Source organism: Rhinatrema bivittatum, chromosome 2, assembly GCF_901001135.1.
Source record: "Rhinatrema bivittatum chromosome 2, aRhiBiv1.1, whole genome shotgun sequence".
NCBI classification, from domain to species: Eukaryota; Metazoa; Chordata; class Amphibia; order Gymnophiona; family Rhinatrematidae; genus Rhinatrema; species Rhinatrema bivittatum.
In genome coordinates this window covers 570,226,311-570,247,085 of record NC_042616.1, presented here as the reverse complement: position 1 = coordinate 570,247,085, position 20,775 = coordinate 570,226,311, and the positions used below count along the sequence as shown (strand labels likewise).

General features: G+C 45.3%; 1 protein-coding gene across 3 annotated transcripts in view; it reads left to right on the top strand.

Annotated features, from left to right (window-relative positions):
• The window catches only part of CEP192 (centrosomal protein 192), a 1,292,743-nt gene that overhangs the window by 693,615 nt on the left and 578,353 nt on the right, over positions 1-20,775 (top strand). For all 3 annotated transcript variants that reach the window (XM_029590939.1, XM_029590938.1, XM_029590940.1), the window contains one exon: positions 5,880-6,023. In XM_029590939.1, the coding sequence (XP_029446799.1) occupies positions 5,880-6,023 (144 nt within the window). The remainder of the gene's footprint in view (positions 1-5,879; positions 6,024-20,775) is intronic.

The following is a 20,775-nucleotide window of genomic DNA, read 5'->3' as shown; positions in this document are numbered from 1 at the left end:
CACTCGTATACTTCCCATCTACATCTCGTGTGAGGCCAACCAAGCCATCTCAGAGAGGACATCCTCGACAGCCCAAGCCATCCAGCCCTCAGCCACCACCGCAAACAGGCCAAGCCTCTGGATTTTGAAAGCGATCCAGAGAACAGAAGCCACTACACAAATCGAAAACCAGACTTGCCAATAGGAGGTCTAATTCACCACTTCATAACCAACTGACCCAGCATTACCACAGACCAATGGGTTATATCCATCATAACCCAGGGATACCATCTAAACTTCCTCATGGTACCCCCAGATTCACCACCCAATCCACTGTGGATTCAAAAAGATCATGCAACCCTTCAAGAGTCAGAACTGTCCACCCTACTGAGCGCCAGGGCAAGCCGTTCCCCGGGCACAGCAGGGCAGAGGATTCTACTCCCGCTACTTCCTCATTCCAAAGAAATCAGGCGGCCTCCGCTCCATCCTAGACCTCTGCAATCTCAACAAATTTCTCCAAAAAGAAAAATTCAGGATAGTGTCCCTGGGCACCATGCTTCCCCTTCTGCAGAAAGGAGATTGGCTCTGTTCTCTGGATCTTCAGGACGTTTACGCTCACATTCCAATATTCCCACATCACCGCAAATACCTGCATTTCCTAGTTTGACATCAACATTTTCAGTACCGGGTTCTGCCTTTTGGACTTGCCTCAGCACCCCATGTATTTACAAAGTGCCTAGCAGTGGCTGCAGCCCATCTATGCAAGAAAAGCATTCACGTGTTTCCTTTCCTGGATGACTGGCTGATCAAAAGCCATTCCAAACAAGGAGCTCTCTACGCTCTCAAGCTCACTATCAATCTGATACACTCATTGTGATTTCTCATCAACTACCAAAAATCCCACCTGACTCCATCTCACCTCCTTACTTTCATCGCAGCAGATTTGTACACCACAGTGGCAAATGCCTTCCTGCCCAACGACGACGCAGTCACACACTCCAAGCTAGCTTTGTCTCTGCGCACAAAAGAAACAGCCTCCGCCCATCAGTTCCTAACCTTGCTGGGCCACATGGCTTCCATGGTCAAAGTCACTTCTATGGCCAGACTGGCCATGAGAATCACTTAATGGACTCTGAAATCTCAGTGGCTCCAAGCCACTCAACCTCTTTCATCCCAGATTCAAGTAACCCACCAGCTACATTTATCACTTCTCTGGTGGTCAAACAAAGCCAACTTGCTGACAGGTCTACCCTTCCAGCAACCAATTCCACAAGTGATACTAAGCTCAGACGCATCCAACTTGGGTTAGGGAGCTCATGTGAACAACCTCCAAACTCAAGGTACTTGGACACAGCTCGAAGCAACATTTCAGATCAACTTCCTAGAGCTTCGAGCTGTACGTTATGCTCTATATGCGTTAAAGGACTGCTTTTCACACAAGACTGTTCTCATACAAACAAACAACACAGTTGCAATGTTGTACTTGAACAAACAAGGAGGAACAGGCTCTTATCTCCTCTGCCAAGAAGCCGCACAAATCTGGGCCTGTATCCTTGCAAACTCCATGCATCTCCGGACCACTTACCTTGCTGGCATACAAAATGAAGTAGCAGATCTCCTCAGTCGACAGTTCCATCCCCACGAGAGTGGTCTCTGGATCCTGTAGTGACGACCAGAATCTTCCAACGCTGGGGTCAACCGACAATAGACATCTTTGCATCCAAACTGAATCGGAAAGTGGACAAATTTTGCTCCCTGCACAGGCAACAAAACACGTTATCCATGGACACCTTCGCTCGTCCCTGGAACACAGGTCTCCTATATGCGTATCCCCTGATACCCTAATAGCCAAGACTCCCGTAAAGCTACAACAGGGCAAAGGGTCAATGATATTTATAGCCCCGAATTGGCCTCGACAAGTATGGTTTTCTATGCTTCTCGACCTCTCAATCAGAGAACCCATTCACCTGGGCACAGCACCCACTCTCATAACTCAGAACCAAGGAATGTTGCTCCATCTGAACCTTCAAACCCTATCCCTCACAGCCTGGATGTTGAAGGCTTGATCCTGCAACCGCTCAACCTTTCAACTGATATCTCTCAAGTGCTTGTAGCTTCACGAACGCCTTCCACATGAAAATCCTATTGTTCTAAGTGGAATAGATTTACCTTATGGTGCATGCAAAAGGTATTGACCCTTTTTCCTGCCCCATTCCATCTCTATTAGACTGTCTCTGGCACCTTTCAGAATCTGGTCTCCAGACTTCTTCGGTGAGGGTACACTTAAGTGCCATCTCAGTGTATCACAAAGGAGTTGGGGATGCCCCGGTAAGAGCGCAACTCCTTGTGAGTAGGCTTATGAGGGGCCTTCTACAACTCAAGCCTCCTCTATGGCCATCAGTCACTGAATGGGACCTAAATGTAGTCCTTTCAAGGCTCATGCGCTTCCCTTTTGAGCTTTTGCACTCCTGCGATGTTAAATTTCTTACATGGAAAGTTCTCTTCCTAGTAGCCATTACAACTGCTCGAAGGGTTAGTGAGTTACAAGCACTTGTCATATACTCACCCTATACAAAGTTCCTACATGATCGAGTGGTCCTTCTTATTCACCCTAAATTCCTTCCCAAGGTGGTCATTGACTTCCACTTGAATCCGTCTATAGTCTTGCCCACATTTTTCTCAAGGCCCCACTCTCACTAGGGCGAGAGGGTTTTACACACCTTGGACTGTAAACGTGCACTTGCATTTTATCTAGACTGCACTGCAGACAATAGGAAGTCTACTCAATTCTGTTTCTTTCGATTAAAAACAAACCAGGAGTTGCATTGGGCAAACAAACTCTCTCCAATTGGCTAGCAGACTGTATTGAATTCTGCTATGACAAAGCAGGCCTTCCTCTCCAGGGATGAGTGAAGGTGCACTCAGTGAGAGTCATGGCAATCTCAGTAGCACACTATCGTTCAGTACCGATTGCTGTGATTTGTAAAGTTCCAACATGGAGCTCTCTTCACACATTTGCAGCACATTACTTCCTGGACAAAGAAGGATGCCATGACTCTGCCTTTAGCCAATCCGTCTTGAAGAACTTCTTTCCAGTGTAATCCCAACTCCTTCCACAGGAGGATTTTCAGGCTGCCTCATTTTTCCCAACAGTACACCAGTTGTTGTGCCTAATGCAGAACTTGTAAGCTGTTGGTCCAAACAAATGAGTCAGCCTGTAGCTTGATAATCATCCACACGTGAGGACTATGATCCTGGTTGTCCTGGGAGAAAGCAGAGTTGCTTACCTGTAACAGGTGTTCTCCCAGGTCAGCAGGATGTAGTCCTCGTGAAACCCACCCACCACTCTGCGGATTTGGGTCCGAAACTGTTTATTATTTTATTTTTTCGCTTGCACCTTTTGCTACAAACAAGACTGAAGGGAGACCCCTGTGGCTACAGGGATTATGGCATGCTGGGCATGCTCAGTGTGCCAGTCAAAGGTTCTAGAAACTTTGACAGAAAAGTTTTCCGTGATAGGGCTCCATCTGCTGATGTCACCCACATGTGAGGACTACATCCTGCTGTCCTGGGAGAATACCTATTACAGATAAGCAACTCTGCTTTCTAATTGATTGGCATTATAATTTTATGTCATATGTTAATGAGACTGGTTTCTTGTAAGTCATATGATTTCTTGTAAGTTGAGCCCAGAAGGCAAAGTGAAACTAAGTGGGGAACTTTAAAGTACTTTCTGAACATTTACATACATTGTAGCATTTCAGCAGCCTTGGCTATTTTTGCATGTCTGATCAGTGCAATTTCACAGTAACAGCTTCGTATAGGAAATCTTTTTCAAAACACTCCTATGCTACCTGTCATTTTTCTGTTCTTGTTGAGCTACTCTTGAGAGCAAGAAAAAGAGTGGAGGGAAAGATGCTGTGGTAGCCTGAGTTGAAGCTGGGGCTTTTCACTATTTACACTTCAACTTGCTTGGGCAGCAGGCAGGTTGTTTTTTTATTGAGTTGTTTTGCTTTTTTTAGGTTAATTTTTTTTTGGGGGGGGTGGGGATGAATTCAGTTTTAACTGAAAACACATTTTCATCAGAGGTGTGTCAGTGTTTTATCAAAAAATCAGAAGCCCTATTCATTAGGTAACATCTGAACTTCATTAATCTACAGTAGTTTTAAAAATAATTAACAAACTTCGATACTACTGTCATGGAGTATACTAAAATGTTGCTCACTAACTGAAACAAGTTTTGCTCCCAGCTAAAAATGAGGTAACAACTTAATAAACAGATGTATTACTTGTCCATTGCTGAAAAATTGTGTTAGAAGTAATTTTTGTCTGCTGGCTCATCGATTAAATTAGGACTTCTCAAGTAAACTAGTACTCCTAGGGGAATTCTGCGCAAAAAAAATTAAAACTCTGCGCACACAAACTCAAAATTCTGCAAAATTCTGCCAACTTTATATTGTCAAAATAACACAATTTACATGACAGTCTTTAAATAATTACATTTTAATTTAATACAGAAAAAAGTTATTACTTAGATGAAGAATTTTAAATATTTTGAGCAGAATTGCCCTAGAAATTCGCTGTAAGGAGTGTCCCACTTACTCTCCCTACTCCCCTGGCCACTTGGCCCTCTCAGGCCCTAACTTCTCTACCTGCCAGTATCTCTCCCCTCCACCTTTAGGTTCAACCTCTTTCACTCTATCGCCAGATCCAGAGTTTGACCCCGTCCTCAGTACTGCCCCTCACATAGGCTCCCTCTAACCCTCCCTGTCTCACACACATGCTCCCTCTCTCTAGTGCACATACACACACCCTCATACAGGCTCCCTGACTCTCTCGCACACACACACATCCCTCATACAGGGTCCCTCTCTCTTGCATACATACTCACACATGTATCCTCACACAGGCTTCCTATGTTTCTCTCTCGTGCACCCTTTCACACAGGCTCTGTCTCACACATACACAATCCCTTCACAAAGGCTAGCACCCTCATATGCACATGATCCTTTTTTCATATGCACGAGCTCCCAGTCTCTCACACATACACATTCCTTCACAATCTCCTCTTAAAGGCTCCCTCTCTCTGGCATCCACACTCAAGCATCCCCGCTCTCTCACCTCCCATACTCTTACACCCTCCTGCTCTCTCACTGACCCCTCCCTTCTCTCACTCCCCTCCCGCTCTCTCACCGACCCCTCCCTTCTCTCACACTCCTCCCCTTTCTCTCATCCCTCACACACACACTCACTCTCACTGGGGCCTTCAACTGTGCTGCGAGCGGATCACTTCCCGGGGCACGAGAGGGCCATCATCTTTGCTGCAAACAGCAACACTCCGCGGCACACGGGGGCTTTCATCTTCGCCGCAAATGGCACGTTGGGACCTTCATCTTTGCACACTCTGTGGCATGCCGGGATCTCCTCTGCCATGTTCTGCGCAGAATTTGGCAGTTCTGCGTAGGGCTGGAAATTCTGCACACATTCTGTGCTCCGCAGTAGCGCAGAATTCCCCCAGGACTATAACTGTGTGTTTCTGAAGCTTACTGAAAATAAGTGGTGTTTGTTTTTACTGTGCAAACAATTCTCGTTGCATTGTTTGGTTGATTTTTTTGGCTAACTTTTCTTTCTACTTTATATTAGTATACAAAAATGTTATTTTAGTTTTGCAAATTAGATAAGCCATTGCATTCCCTGAATATCTGACACTGCAAAAGGTGAATTTTTCAGAACAGTGACCTATATCTGAGCTGATATTGAGTTTTGGGTTGTGCTAGAAATACAGAATGGTTCAAAGGGTTAATTTGCTTTTTATGTGCTTTAATATAGATTTATGTACATTCATTCAGAGCATTTTGTTCATGATTCACCTAAACAGTAGTATTTATTTCTTACTTTAGAATGCTGCTGCCTGGCATTGCTTCATGTTTTCCAAAGAACCAGTTAAAATGTCTGCAGATCATATACTTAAAGCTGACCTTGTCTCTCAACTAGCAGCTCCCTCTGTCATTAACCATGTGATGCATGCAAGTTTTGATGGACAGGTAAGTAATTTCATTGAAACATATAGCAGTCCTTGTTTTATGAGCTCTAGTCCTGCATGAGTTGCTAAGTAGTGTTGGTGGTGGGTAGTACTAACAATTCTTCAAAGAATCGTTTGTACTGAGGAAATCAAGTGCTCTGTTTCTGAAACCAGTGAAAACCTCTAGTATGCTGAGAATATAGAACATTTCAACATATTATACACCAACATCAAACAGTTGTATGCACAATCTACTTTCCATTGCTTTATTTTGTAGGTGGGGGCATGGTTCCAGGATTTTTATTCTCAATATAGATCTTTAAAAAAAAAAAAAAAAAAAAAAAAAGTTTTATCTGTCCTTTCTTTTTGCATTGACCTCATGTGAGCAGAGCCAATAGCTTAGAGGTGCCATTAGTATGACGGACACTTTTCTTTACAATCCTTCCATCTTATGCACCTTCCTCTCAATTTTTATGTACATCTTTGCTATTGTATTAGATAACACAAGAGTTGCCACAACTACAATGCATATATATATATTTTTTTTTTTTTTAATATGGTTCTGTGATAAACGTTCCTAAGTCATAGGTTTTACCTTTTTTATTTGAAGACAGGATGTATAATTTTGCTTGCTTGAATAAGTAAGTAAATTAAAGGTTGCATTACAGTAGTGGTGTGGTGGTATTTTAACATTTAATGTAAAAGGATTAAGGAGAATGTTTGCAGTAGTGGGAAAAATGAAAGCGACAAACAGCATAATTTGTAGATACAGAAGGTTAATAAGACTGTTAGGTAGAGATGTCAGTGTCCCTTTTAAGTTCCTTTGCTTTAAAATTAGATGATGGTGATTTTGAATATCTAAGATTTTTGTTTTAAACATCTTTCATGAAAAAACCGTGATCAGTATTTTTTTTTTTTAAATAAGAATTTACCCTTATTTTGTGTGTGTGTTTTTTATTTAGGCTTTAATTCATTCACAACACCACCAAATCACATACCACAATAAAGACTGTCTGTCAATAAATAGCAAAAACCTCCTGAATTTCCTTCTGGAACACAGTTACTATCAATATACCAACTCTTCTTTTAAACTTTGTGTCTTTATTGTTATAATTGACTGTGTTATTACTTCTATTTAACAATTTTTACTTAACATTATTACTAGAATGATCTATAGTGATGATGTCATTCCCCACTTTTTATCCTACACACACTCCCAAAAATTCTTTAACCTCTGTATCACATGACGTCCCCTTTCAAATTCATCACATCACCTCTCATTCTACACTCATCCCACATTCATAACCACCACACACTCTCACCATCCAATATCTATGGAAACAGTCTTCAACATACAGCAGACTGTACAACATGCAGCAAACTGTAGCCCTATATATCTTCCAAATTCTTATATCATCTGTTGCCCCTCCTGTACCGACCCTAGCACCGCGAGATGTATCTGTTAATCCCACACAATAAATCACATTCCCAAAACTCCACAGTTTTTATACAGCTGACTTCAGATGTTTATTCCTTGTTTCATGAATGTAATCTCTTGTAAATCTGCTTGTTAAAATTATTTCTCAGTCCACTATGAATTTCCAATTCTAAGCCACCTTGCTTGATCTCTATCCTAGAGATCACTTGTATTTTTCCAATTTCAAATCGGCTCAATGCACACTTGATTTTCTCCCTTGTCTCCACCACATTTCCTTATTCTCAGAGCTGTCGCTGGCTGCCATTTTAATTATTAACTTTCTTCACTGTTGCGAATTGTTGTTCTCACAGGACAAGCAGGATGGTTGTCCTCACAAATGGGTGACATCGAGGATGGAGCCCACCACGGAAAACTTCTGTCAAAGTTTAAACAGAACTTTGACTGGCCCCTACTGGGCATGCCCAGCAAGGCACTGACCCTGCAGCCAGCAGGGGTCTCCCTCCAGTCGTCTTTTTTCCGCGCAGCAGCTGCCACGCAGTGAAAGGAGCTCTCTTACCACGTTCCTGACAGGAATTCGGTTTTTTCTTTCCGAAGAAAATTTGCCCCTCAGGGGTTTCCCTTCGACAAATTTTTGTCACCTTCGCGGAATCCGGTAAGTTTTTTGCCGATTTTCATCGACTGCCGTCGATTTTGGCCCTTGAGGCCTGTTGGCACTTACTGTTCCCGCGGCTAAATTTGGCCCTAGGCCATGGCGACGGGGTTCCGTCGTTGTCCGGATTGCACCCGGACTATGTCCATCACAGACCCCCATAGGGTCTGTGTTCTGTGTTTGGGAAGTGAACATGATGTCCTGACTTGCACTAAATGTGCCCTAATGACACCTAAGGGTCGTAAAGCCAGGATAGAGAAGATGGGGCTCCTCTTCCATGCACCCACCCCAACCCCATCGATAGCATCGACGTCATCGGAACCGGCACCGTCGAAGTTGCACCACCACCGTCAACCCTCCGGTGACCGTCCACCACCGATGACTTCTCGGCCGTCGACTCCTGTCCCCTCCCCGGATGGGCGAGGAGATCGGAAGGACAAGCATCGCCATCGGCGGCACAAGTCTCGGCCCGTCGAGGATCCACAGCCATCGACCTCTGAACAGGCCGAGCCACCGACAAAAAAGCCTCGGTCAGACCTGGCACCGTCCACGTCTCGTTCGCAGGCATCGAGGAAACCCTCACCCTCTCGGGGTGTGGGAGCCGTGATCCCACCGGTTACGGTGGTCCCTCCGGCTCTGCCTCAGCCTCCCTCTCCCGTCGAGCCGGGTATCGTTACCCCTGGTCTCCGGGCAGAACTGGACCGGCTGGTCCAGGAGGCCATCGAGAAAGCGATGCAAAGGTTCCAGCCTCCACCGGCACCGATTCTGGCACCGCCTCAGGCACCGACCTCTGCACCGACTCCGCCACCGAGGAGGGAACCGACCACCGAGCCTGTAGTGGAAGCGCTGGCACCGCTACTGAATCGTATGGAGGCACTCATGCGGGCCCTTCCATCGGTGATTCCAGTAGCACCGACTACACCATCGTCTCCGGCAGGATTCTCATCGGCAGGAGAAACACCGTTTCGGATTCCCCCGTCCGGAGTAGTCCCATCGGTGCCTTCGCATACCTCTCCACCGATTTAACCCTCGCCTCCATCGATTCCAAGACTGGCACCGATTCCATCGGCAGCCCCGAAGCCCTCGATGCCGTTTACAGTTCCGCTTGCAGCACCGATTCCATCCAGATTTCCATCGATGCCTTTGGATCCTCAACCAGGTCCTTCAGGTCTGCAAGCCCCACATGATCCTTATGATACCTGGGGTGATGATACATCTTCTGATACAGATTTGCCATCCCCACCATCTCCTACAGAGAGTAGAAAACGATCTCCTCCTGAAGATCTCTCCTTTATTAATTTTGTAAAGGAGATGTCAGAAATTGTACCTTTTCAGTTGCAATCTGAAACCGATGACAGGCACCAAATGATGGAACTGCTCCAATTTCTGGATGCCCCAAAAATCATCGCTTCCATCCCCATTCACCAGGTATTTCTGGATCTTTTAAAGAAAAACTGGGAATCTCCTTCATCTGTGTCACCAGTTAATAAGAAAGCTGACTCCACATACCTTGTTCAGTCAGCACCAGGATTTCAGAAGCCTCAACTGGATCATCGCTCTGTTGTAGTTGAGTCTGCACAAAAGAAGGCCAAGCGCCTAAAACCACACTCTTCCACTCCCCCTATCAAGGACAACAAATTCCTAGATAGTGTGGGACGGAAAGTGTATCATGGGGCCATGTTGATATCTCGCATAGCTTCATACCAACTTTACATGACTCAATACAACAGAGCCATCCTTAAACAGATGCAGGACTACGCTGACATGTTACCGGACCAATACCAGCCACGGCTTCAAGCCCTTCTTCACAAAGGATTTGAGGCTGGGAAGCACGAGATCAGAACGGCCTACAATATCTTCGATGCTTCCACAAAAGTCTCAGCTACTGCCATCTCAGCCAGACGTTGGGCTTGGTTAAAGTCATCTAACATTCGCCCAGAGGTCCAGGATCGTCTAGCCGATTTACCCTGCTTAGGGGACAATCTGTTTGGAGAACAGATTCAACAAATTGTGGCAGAATTGAAGGATCACCACGAGACGTTGAAGCAACTTTCGTCTGTTCCATCTGAGGTATCCTCCAAACCACCACCTAAGAAGGACTCTAAAAAGTCTTTCTTTCGGCCACGTCGTTATTATCCTCCGTCGGCTAGGCCTCGTCCGGCTCGATCCTCCACTAGACCTCAGCCACGCCAACCTCGAAAACAAAGACCTGCTGTGGCCCCACCTCCTGGGCCTGCGGCAGGCCTTTGACTTCCCGGTACGGAGCACATGCCACATCCCACTTCCCGACATCCCTGTGGGGGGGTCGTCTGTGCCACTTTTTACAGCATTGGATACAGATTACCTCAGATCAGTGGGTGCTGGCAATTATCACACAGGGTTACCACCTCAACTTCATAACTCTTCTGGCAGACTCCCCGCCTCTTCAAGCATGGAGTCTATCCAGCCACTTGACTCAATTACAACAGGAAGTATCCCTTCTTTTGCAATCAAATGCTATAGAACCCGTCCCTCCCTCTCAACGAGGCAAGGGATTCTACTCCAGGTACTTCCTAATTCCAAAGAAGTCAGGGGGGCTACGTCCCATTTTGGACCTTCGGGCCCTCAACCAAGTACCTTCAAAAAGAAAAGTTCAAGATGGTAACCCTGGGTGCGCTACTCCCTCTGCTGCAAAGGGGGGATTGGCTGTGCTCCCTCGACCTAAAGGATGCTTATACCCATATTGCGATAACACAATCCCATCGCAAGTATCTGCGGTTTCTGGTAGGCCGCGACCATTATCAATACCGAGTACTACCTTTCAGTCTGGCATCTGCTCCACGAGTCTTCACCAAATGCCTCGTAGTGGTAGCAGCATTCCTCAGGAAGGAAGGTGTCCACGTCTACCCCTATCTGGACGATTGGCTAATCAGGGCCTCCACCCCTCAGATTGCCCACTCCTCCCTAAAATTGACAATCAACACACTCCTTTCCTTAGGGTTTCTTGTCAATTACGAGAAATCTTGCTTAGTCCCATCTCAAACCTTATCTTTCATTGGGGCAGACTTGGACACCTTACAGGCAAAGGCCTACCTTCCGCTGCAGCGGGTCCAAACTCTCATGTCCCTAGCTCGCCAGCTCCAGTCTCAAGACACGGCCACGGCTCGCCAATTCCTCATTCTCCTAGGACACATGGCATCCTCAGTTCAAGTCACTCCCATGACCCGACTAGCCATGAGAGTAACACAATGGACTCTGCGACACCAATGGATTCAAGCTTCTCAGCGCCTGTCCTCCATAGTCGCAGTTACACAAGCGCTTCGCCTGTCTTTAACCTGGTGGACGACTCAAATCAATCTCCTTCAGGGCTTACCTTTTCTCCTACCAGATCCACAAGTAATCCTGACCACCGACGCTTCCCACATCGGTTGGGGGGCTCATGTGGACGATTTCCAAACCCAAGGGTTATGGTCACCAGAGGAAGCCAAACACCAGATAAATTTTTTGGAACTTCGAGCAATCCGTTACGCGCTCAGAACGTTCAAAGATCGTCTTTCAAATCAGATAATCTTAATCCAGACAGACAACCAAGTGGCCATGTGGTACATAAACAAGCAGGGAGGCACAGGCTCTTTCCTTCTGTGTCAGGAAGCTGCGCAGATTTGGGCAGAAGCCCTCTCCCACTCCATGTACCTCAGGGCCACTTACCTGCCGGGAGTAGACAATGTATTGGCAGATCAGCTGAGCCGGGTCTTCCAACCACACGAGTGGTCACTCGATCCTCTGGTAGCGACCTCTCTATTTCACAAGTGGGGTTCTCCCCACATAGATCTCTTTGCGTCCCCTCAGAACCACAAAGTAGACAATTACTGCTCTCTCATTCGGAGCCACCACTCTCGGCCGAGGGATGCCTTCTCCCTCAAGTGGACATCAGGTCTGCTCTATGCATTCCCTCCTCTTCCTCTTCTGTCAAGGACTCTCGTGAAGCTTCGCCAGGACGGAGGAACCATGATCCTGATAGCACCCCACTGGCCACGCCAGGTGTGGTTTCCCATTCTTCAGGATCTCTCCATCCGCAGGCACATCCCTCTGGGAACGGATCCGCATCTGCTCACTCAGAACGACGGATGCCTCCTCCATCCCAACCTCCAACCCTTGTCCCTGACGGCATGGATGTTGAAAGGTTAGTCCTTCAGCCTTTTAACCTTTCGGATTCGGTTTCTCGTGTCCTGATAGCTTCACGAAAGCCCTCCACCAGAAGATCCTATTCGTATAAATGGAAAAGGTACACATCTTGGTGCACTTCCCAGTCCCTTGATCCCCTTTCCTGTCCAATCTCTAAGTTCTTGGACTATTTATGGCATCTATCGGAATCGGGTCTTAAAACCTCTTCCATTAGGATGCATGTCAGTGAAGTAGCCGCTTTCCATAAAGGCATATAGGGTGTCCCTATTTCAGTACAACCCCTGGTAACACGCTTTCTTAAAGGCTTGCTCCATCTGAAGCCACCCTTACATCCTCCGGCCCCATCTTGGGACCTTAATCTGGTTCTTGGTCGGCTAATGAAACCACCTTTCGAACCTCTACACTCCTGTGAATTAAAGTATCTCACATGGAAGGTATTATTCCTTTTAGCTGTCACTTCAGCTCGCAGGGTTAGTGAGTTACAGGCCTTAGTCACCTATCCGCCTTACACTAAACTCCTGCAGGACCGGGCGGTACTCCGCACTCACCCTAAATTTTTACCTAAGGTAGTATCGGAGTTTCACATCAATCAATCCATCATACTACCTATCTTTTTTCCCAGGCCCCACTCCAACTCCGGAGAACAGACTCTGCATACCTTAGACTGTAAACGGGCTCTAGCATTCTATCTAGACCGTACAGTTTCTCACAGAAAGAGCACTCAATTATTCGTCTCTTTCCATCCTAACAAGTTAGGACAACCTGTGGGTAAGCAGGCTCTTTCCTCCTGGTTGGCGGACTGCATTTCTTTTTGCTATCAGCAAGCTGGCATTCCTTTTCAAGACCGTGTAAAAGCGCACACTGTGAGGGCCATGGCGACTTCGGTGGCACACCTTCGATCGGTGCCGCTTCCTGACATCTGCAAAGCTGCAACCTGGAGTTCTCTCCATACTTTTGCAGCCCACTATTGTTTGGACAAAGCTGGAAGACAGGACTCCATCTTCGGCCAATCTGTCTTGCGTAACCTTTTTCCAACATGATGTACCCACACCCTTCCACCTTCCCGGTAGGGTGCGGATGCCCTTACCAAATTCCACCCCAGTTGTGCCTCTTGCATGTCGTTGGGTGCATTTGGTGCAAGTCGGGACATCCTCAGCTCGGTACTCACCCATTTGTGAGGACAACCATCCTGCTTGTCCTGTGAGAAAGCAAATGTTGCTTACCTGATGTAACAGGTGTTCTCACAGGACAGCAGGATGTTAGTCCTCACGAAACCTGCCCGCCACCCCGCGGTGTTGGGTTCGTTTTGTTTTTACTTTTTAGGCACTGCCTGTAGCTTTGAAAATCAGACTGGAGGGAGACCCCTGCTGGCTGCAGGGTCAGTGCCTTGCTGGGCATGCCCAGTAGGGGCCAGTCAAAGTTCTGTTTAAACTTTGACAGAAGTTTTCCGTGGTGGGCTCCATCCTCGATGTCACCCATTTGTGAGGACTAACATCCTGCTGTCCTGTGAGAACACCTGTTACATCAAGTAAGCAACATTTGCTATATTCCAGGAATCACTGGGACTGACGCACACTCCCAAGTCCTCTGTCTCCACGTGCAGTGCTTCCATGTGGGTCAAATAGCAAAAAGCTTGTCTTCAGTAACATGTGCTTACATTTTACTCTTATTTCTGCATAGTTAAAGCTGTTCCTGCTTACCCGACGCTGCAGCGTTTCGGCAGCTCACGGCCGCTTGCCTCAGGGGATCACCAAAACTATTTAAAACATCAACAAACACACAAAAAAATCAGTCTCCCACTCAATCCAATTAAAAAAAAACCCCAAATAAAAACTTACACATTCTTACCTCCATTCACAGCTGCTGCCACCTGCGTCATTGCCTGCTGCCGTTCAACAGTTCACAGCTGCACATGCTCAATGCAAAACAGCCCAAACACTACCTCTTCTCTGTCCAAATTCTTACATCATCATTCACTCCCCCCCCATTATTGTTTGTAGATGCACAACCCAGTGCTGATCTACTCCCTCTTTTCTATTAACTCTCTCAGCATAAATTTTACTCAGACTAATTCCAATACCACCTTATCTCCCACTGAAGTACTCAGGGCCACCCCTTAAGGGATATGTCTCATTACAACACTCCTTCCCCATAAACCGAGACACTTACCCAAACATACCCTTCTTCCTCTACAGATTAACTCCTATCTGTGCAATACACCTACTTCCCATATTGCCACTTTAATGGTAACCCTTTAAATTAAATTCTTTTTAAAGTAGGGCTTTCCACTCTATCTCTTTGTTCAAACCCAAGGGCTCTACTGTCTTCCATTGATAAATGTATCTTTGTTCTTTAAAGATCAAATATTTATCTAAACCCCCCCCCCCCCCTTTCGTGGGATCACCTGTTCTATCACCTCAAAAGTTAAATCAGAAATCTGATGACCTTTCATTTCCCAATGCATAACCAATGGAGCCTCCTGTCTATTCCACCTAATGCAGTTAATGTGTTCTTGAATCCGTGTTTTCCATTTTCGTGATGTTTTCCCTATATATCCTAGACCAAATGGGCACCACACTAAATATATCACTCCACTTGATTCACAAGAAGTATTAGAAAATAACCTAAATGGTTTCCTATTAGGTAAACACACCCTATTGCCTTCAAAAGAGAGTGGACAAACATTGCACTTCCTATATGGGGAATGACCCCCTTGTCCTATCCCACTTTTATTGCCACCCATAGCCATATGCACAGGCTTATCCCTCAGATTCAGTGTCTGAGAGAAGGCAAACAAAGGATTATCCTGAAAGAGGGCATATAACTGCAGAACCCTCCATTGTTTTAAAATGCTCCTACATATGAGCCAGGTCTCAGGAGTAAATGGCAAAACGGACTAATTTTAACTGTGTTCTTTTATTACCCAAAGGTTCCAGTAATAGATCCCTGTTTGCCCAACAACCCCTCTTCCAGGACTGCTTCACAACCTTCCCTGGATATCCCCTCTCTTTAAACCTCTGTATCATCTCGTGTGACCTTTCTCTGTATTCATCAATGTTGGAACACAATTTTTTAAACACAAAAATTGTCCCACAGGGATATTCTGATTCAACTTTAATGGATGACAACTCTCAAAGTGCAGTTGGGTATTGTGATCTGTTGTTTCCCAAAGATGGAAAACTGGAAACCCTCAATGTCATGGGAAATCGAGTTATCCAAAAAATGTACTGTAGAGACACTAACTTCTGACGAAAACTGCAAATGAGGATTTTGCTCATTTAACCAACTCAAAAACTCTTCAAGGGAGTCTAGTAACCCTGCCCACAGCAACAGAATGTCGTCAGTATAACGCCTCCACAACAAAATCTGTTGTCTCAGTGTTGATTTTTGAAGCACAAATGACTCAAATTTGCCCATATACAAGTTTGCAATATCTGGGGCCATTGGTGTGCCCATCACAGCCCCTTTTATCTGTTTGAAAAATCGATTCCCAACACTAAAAAAAATTGTTTCATTGCCCAAGTTGTTAATTCCACTATAAATTCTGTAGGCACACTCTTCCTCTGTTCTTTGCTTCATACACTCCCGTACAATGGAAATTGCCTCATCCTGACGAACATTTGTATATAGAGACGCCACATCAATTGTTGCCATCCATATCTCTGTTTCCTTGATCACCAAATTCTCCAACAGCCTATTAATGTGTCCCAAATCCCTAATATATGAAGGCAGTCTTTCCACTACTGGTCTTAAAAACCTATCCACAAAAATGGATAAAAGTTCCAACAGTGATCCCCTTGACGATATAATCTGTCTACCTGGGGGTCTAGTCAGACTCTTGTGAATCTTTGGTAAGGCATAAAATACCAGACGTATGGGATAAGTGACAGAAAACCAAATTCTCTCTGCGACTGCTCACCTTGAAAATAGGTCAGGGCGCATTCCACTAGACTCAAGTAGTTTTGTGGGTGGACACATGGAGAGAACATGGCTTTCGCATGTGCGGTGTTAACGGAACTGCGGGCAGCCACCCACCTTTTTGGGGAGTAGCTTTGGTATATTCCACTTGTGTGCATTGTCCTTCCTGAGTGCAGAGGAAAGAAAAATGACTACTTAACTGATTTCCTTTTCTCTAAGGAAAGCAAGCCATTCCACATCCCTCCCTGGGCTACCTACTTGCTTTTAGTTTGTCCTTTATATGTGAGTGATGACTTGTTTCTGTTAATTTGTTTGAAGACTGGTAAATGACACAACTAGCCTCTAAGAATAATTGATAACATTTTTGCTGAGCTCAGTGTTTCCCAGTTGGTTGGAAGTATAAGTGGTTGACTGTTAAGTCATGTTCAAGTATAATCAGTGTGTCTACTTTTTAGCATTTCTAGCGATACTGGCCAGCTGATTTTTGGAGCAGGACAATATTTATTTATTTTATTTCATTCATTCATTCATTCATTTATTTATATATTTATTTATTTATTTATTTATTTAAAGATTTTGTATACTGACATTCGTATGGTAACATCATATCGGTTTCCATAAAACAAGAACAGCAGCAACAATTACTTTTCAGAAAACTAAAATAAAATGGGAACTACAAACACTAACTGGCAATGTCAGTGACATCAGCAAGTTAGGTTTACTCTCTCCATCTGCTGGTAGGAGTGCATAACCCACTGATGTGGATTAATCTGCCTTCCTTAGAGGAATGGAAATTATCAGGTAAGTAGTAATTCCTCCTTTCCTCATCAGTTAAATTGGGAGATGTTAGCTGGGCCCATGATCCTTGGAGCTCATCTACAATGGAAAGCTCTAAGAATACTTCAGTATTAGCAACTTATAAAATTAAGGATGAATCATAGTTTTAAAATTAAATTTGGTGACATGTTGGAGACATTCTGGTTAATTATTGCAAATATCCAGTAGTCTCAGATACTGCAGTCTCAGTTTTGTTACCATTTTCAACAATCGACCTATGAGAGTTGGGTTTTCAAGTATGACGTACATAAAAACAAAAAACTATATAGAGAACATCTGACATCAGATGAGCATGAGCTCAGAGTATCACTATCATCTCCTTCTAGGATAGAGCGTCCATATGCTTAAATGTAAGCTCAGATTTCACATTGAAAGCTAATTTCATTATTCAAATGCTCTGTTATTCCATGCTATATTTTGTTCATATAATACTTGGATGTTTAAGCAAACTTGATAAATACAAAATACATTTTTGGTTTTTCATATTAATAATGTGCTTGGGAAAATGAGGTGTGCTGTGTGGAGGAGGCAGGGAGGGCAGGTACGGCAAGGAGCAGCATGGGGAGCAGAAACATGGGTCTGGTGTGCAACAAATCTTTTTGTTTATGCAAATGTGCCTTAGTCTGAAAAAGGTTGAAAAATGCTGGCCTACAGCAGTTTTCTCGTTGATAGCAAGGCTGAATTAGCCATGCTGTCATGGGAACTGTCAATCAGGGCCCGGGAGTGGAGCTTCCTAAGAAGGAAACAGAGCTTTGCTCTGTGTGGCTGCGCGTGAGTTCCCGCGCAGGAAACAGTAATCTCCTCAGTCTATTTCTTTCCGCACGTGGGAACGCTTGCGGAGCTTCGCACTCCTCAGCGAAAACTTTCTTTGTCAAAAATTAGAATATCAAAAAAGACACAGAGGCCGTCCGGCTTTAAGCCATGTTCATGCAGCAAGATCATGTCCATAACAGATGGACATGATTGATGTTATAGATGCCTAGGACCAGATCATCCTCAAAAGACCTGTGAGTACTGTGGGAAAATGTCTCCGAGGGCCCAGCGCCAACTGGCGCAGAAGATTGAACATCTAAAGGCCCGTGCTTGGGCCTCATATGCGCCGCCGTCTGAGGCACATTCCTCCCCAGGACCAGAAAAAACAAAGGGCCCACAGGTTAGAAGAGCCGCATCCATGGAGCCACCCCTCTCCAGGACTGGAGGGTGAGATAGACCTGAAGAGACCAACCAGGGCAGAAAAGCCCATAGGACTCCTCACAAATCTCATCGGAACCGATTGGGGTCGAGGACTAAAAGGACGCGTAAGGTTCCAACAACGCAAGTGGAGTCACAGAGCCGAGTGCCAGATGCGCTGGGCCCGGTGCATTTGGCGCAGGAACAGGCGCAATCAGTGCTGAAAGTGACACCATTAGTGTCGAAGACAGTAACTCCATCAACGCACTGGATTCAAAGCCCGAAGCGCGTCGACAGCCAGAAGCGATTAATGCACCGCGTCCAATGCCCGAAGCGCGCCGATAGCTCGAGGTGTTCGCACGACGCGCATTTGACGTGAAGCTCGACACCAGCGTCTACTACGGCGCCCAAATCGATGCACACTCAGAGAAGGACTTGACGCATAGGCCGAAGCAGGCCAGCACAACTTGACCCAAACTGTGGGAATTCCAGTCAAGGATTAAACAAAGGTGGGAGAAAGATCAAAGCCGACTCAGATCGAAAAGGAATCGACGCATTTGCATTCCACCTTCGGGGGAAAAAAAGGGCTCAAAGGGAGAACGAACGGCAGAGACCTCTCTCTAAGGCACACACAGTAGACATCGGTCTAAAGACACCACAAGAGCCACTCAAAGGACACAACGCGAACCCATTCCATCGCTTCTAGTCCTCAATCGATACAGCAGTCACCGTTATCAAGACAACAATCGACAAGGGAGGTTTCGTCAGAGGATGACTGCATGGAATTACCATCCAGATCCTCCTCTTCTACCACATCTAGCTCAAAGGTTTATTCTGACCTCTCTTCCAGGCGTTCACATAGTAATATTTATTTATTTTATTTATTTGTGTTTTTCTATACCGGCATTCACGGAGGTTCGTATCATGTCGGTTTACATAAAACAAGGGGTGAGCAATACATTATAACGTACATAACTATAACATGAGTATACATTACAAATTATAACAAATGCACAGAAAAAGAAGTTACAATAAAACAGGGATGATTCTAACTGGAAGTAGAAGAAGAAGGTGATGGAAGTTTAACATAAGAAGTAGAACGTTGCAGTGGTTGGTAATGTCTGGATCAGTTTAATGGATGATGATCAGTCTGGCTAAATTTGATGGAAGAGAATCAGTAAGGGTCCGGAAAGGCTTTCTTGAATAATAATAGAAGGCACACCTTGCAAGAACCTCTAATAAAAAAGAGGAAATTAACTAAAGATCTCATTCCACAACCACAAAAGGTGGGAACAGGAGGAGAGGACATCTTATTAGCAGCTATATCTCCAGGTCGCAAAACAAAACAGTCGAAGCCTCATATGCCACCTCAAGTGCAGCAGGCTTCCTCAACCTTATTGGTAGCACTTTCAGGATTCTTTGACTCCCAGCAGTCTGCTTTCATGCTCCCTCCATCTCCTGGGTCTAGTCCACCCAGATCTCCCTCAGCATCGAGGGAGCCAACATAAGACCCCATAGCAAAAACCCCTCCGCCAAGTCCGACCAAACAAGTACCATCTCCGGTACCCTTTCACTCCCCTCGGACGTCTCCAGACACGTCCACGGGATATCCTTCAGATGAGCCTCCGGAACCCTAGTCTCCCTCGGAGGATTTGTCATACCCCAAATTTTTTGAAAAGATGGGGTCCATCCTCCACTTAAATGTATGAAAGGTACCAGACCCGAGATCAGAGACCTTATGTCTACTTAAGTTCTTTGATTTACCGGCAGATCCAACATCACTACCGTCACACTCAGTTCTGGACGCAGTCTTGTGAAAGATGTGGGAGACACCGCTTACCACAGCACCAGTATCATGCAAAGCGGATTTAAAATTCCACATGCAACAGTCCCCATATTATACACAACCACAACTTCCTCATAATTCTATAGTGGGTCGAGTCAGCCATGCAAAAGGCTAAAAAGTCAAAATTATATGTGTCAGCTTCCCCAGGTAGGGAGAATCGCTGCCTGGATGAATTTGCATGAAAGATTTTTCAATCCTCCATGCTTTCAGCAAGAATTGGTCAGCATCAATTCTATATACTCCAATATTTGTACGAATGTGTTCAAGCAGTTAAGGGCTTGCTGTTCACCTTGGACGTATTCATGCAATCCAAACAACAGCCCCTTATAGACATTGAAGAGGGCATCCGTCATTTACTTCGGACGGTTTACGAAGCATTTGAAACCTCCTCGAGATAGTCAGCGACAGCGATTGCAGCTCGCCGAACAGCATGGCTACATGCCAGCGCTATTAGGGAGGATGTCCGTTATCCCAGGACAAGCAGGATGCTAGTCCTCACATATGGGTGACATCGGTAATGGAGCCCTATGTACGGAAAAACTTCTTTAAAAGTTTCCATGAAACTTTTGAATGGCACCGCAGTGCCTACTGAGCATGCCCAGCATGCCATGATATTCCCTGCCACAGGGGTCTCCCTTCAGTCTTCTTTTTTCCGCGAAGCCCTTAGCATCGCGGGCTAATTGGAGTCTTGAGGTGATTTTCACCTACTGAAAAAAACTCAGAAAATTTAACTTTAACCGCAGGGGTTTCCC